Here is a 1,826-nt window from a genome sequence, read left to right as displayed (position 1 = left end):
CTCTCTCTCGATTTTTTCAAAACTATCACGTTTTTTATAGCAAATTCGAAAACTATAGCACCCAATGCAAAAAATCCAAAACTATGACCTTGTCGGCCTCGTGTGGGCCGAAAAGGGAGTTTTCGGCCAGGATTTGGCCGAAATGGGCTTTTCGGCCGTGCCTTGGCTGGAGAGGTGCGTACCTCGACCGAAAAGACCTTTTTGGTTAGCAGTAGGCCGAAAAGTCCTTTTTGGTCAGTAGTAGGCCGACAAGTCTCTAGAGCCCACCTTTTCACGTTAATGGGAGGCCGAAGCTGCATGGCTCCACTCTTCGGCTTATGTTAGACCAAAATGATTTTTGTTTTTAATTTTGGCTTATGAATACTGTGCAACCATTGTCCATCTTAGACATAGGGTCGTCCAATAGAGAATCTCTCGTATGACCAGAGCTGCAACAATAATGGACATCCAACAAGACTAGATTTTCTAGACTTCAACAGGCAAACTTTGTACAGGCCTCTGTACGTAGCCGCTAACATAAAACTCCTTTGCAGAATATCCCTAGGACGAGAAGGGTTGCGCAAAAATATATTTTTAATATCTAAGATGGGCAATGATCGCACAGTATTCATAAGCCAAAATTAAAAAAAAAATTGGCCTAACATAAGCCGAAGGGTGGAGCCATGCAGTTTTGGCCTCCCGTTAACGTGAAAAGGCGGAGCGGATGCATGGCCATGCTGGCAACTGCGCCACTGCAGCAAGACGACGGCGTCGACGTCAGCCTCGCCACACCGCTGGCGACGGGTGGAGAAATTGGGCCGCGAGACGGCTGCGGAGCGGGGGCCACTGCCGGCGACGAGGGCAGCTTCACCATGCCCATGGCGGCCGACAGTCCGCTGGTGCCGGCGACGGTGTGCCCACCGGCGCCTTGGAAGTCAGCACCGGTGCCGACGAGGAAGCGTGCGCCTTTGCAGCAGCGGCTCTTCTACCCGGTGCCGCGCCACTTGACCACCGTGTTCGTGGCTGTGCCGCAGTGCCCGCCGTCCGCCAAGAAGATGCGGGCGCACGTGGTAGAATCATCTGTGCCTCTAGGCACGTGACGATGCTGCTCCCGACATCGGCTGCGTCACACCCAAGGCACGCGACTCCATGGCCATGCTGCCCATGCATGGCACCACTGCAGCAAGACCTCGGCGCCGATGTGATCGGCCTCGCTACGCCACTGGCCACGGGTGAAAAAATCGGGCCGGGTGACGGCTGCAAGTATGGCGCCGCTGCCGGCAACGAGGGCAGCTTCACCATGCATGCCGACGACCGCCAAGGGCGCGCTGGTGCCGGCCACGGTGTGCCCGCCGGCGCCGACAAGGAAGCGTCGACCGCTGCAGCAGAGGCTTTTCTACCCGGTGCCGCGCGACCTCACCGGAGTCTTGGTCGCCGTGCGGCAGTGCCCGTCGCCGGCCAAGAAGATGCTGGTGCACGTTGTCGAACAGTCTGTGCCTCTAGGCATATGCTGCCACGCGACATTGTCCCGACCGCGAGTGCTGGAAAGAGTAGTGAAGCTTTATTGATATATCATTCACACACAACATTAGCACTGAAGTTTAGCTGAACCAGTGCTTCTCTCTCTGTTGGAGCTGAATCCCTCGGCTCCTCTCTCTTTCTCACTATCTCTTTATTGTTCCTCTCAACATGTACAAATACACGAGTTTTGTTTTGGTGACTTGCTGCCTCAAATTCTCTTCAAACGTACACGGATGCACCCGGTCAGTGAACTTCACATTGAAGTGCACCATCGCCACAGTGCACCTCGCACCGGTGCATCACTCTGGTGTACCACCAGCATATTG

The 1,826-nt window shown here is 54.8% G+C and overlaps 1 protein-coding gene across 1 annotated transcript; it reads left to right on the top strand.

Annotated features, from left to right (window-relative positions):
• The first annotated feature begins 641 nt into the window (after nucleotides 1–641).
• Nucleotides 642–1,527, top strand: LOC119328905. The gene has a single exon (XM_037601902.1). It carries the CDS (start codon nucleotides 663–665, stop codon nucleotides 1,077–1,079), a length of 417 nt encoding a protein of 138 aa, XP_037457799.1. The 5' UTR covers nucleotides 642–662; the 3' UTR covers nucleotides 1,080–1,527.
• The last annotated feature ends 299 nt before the right edge of the window (nucleotides 1,528–1,826 follow it).

This window comes from Triticum dicoccoides, chromosome 7A (genome assembly GCF_002162155.2).
Source record: "Triticum dicoccoides isolate Atlit2015 ecotype Zavitan chromosome 7A, WEW_v2.0, whole genome shotgun sequence".
Lineage (NCBI taxonomy): Eukaryota > Viridiplantae > Streptophyta > Magnoliopsida > Poales > Poaceae > Triticum > Triticum dicoccoides.
Note: the sequence above shows the minus strand (reverse complement) of the source record. Positions and strands in the feature narration are given on the sequence as shown.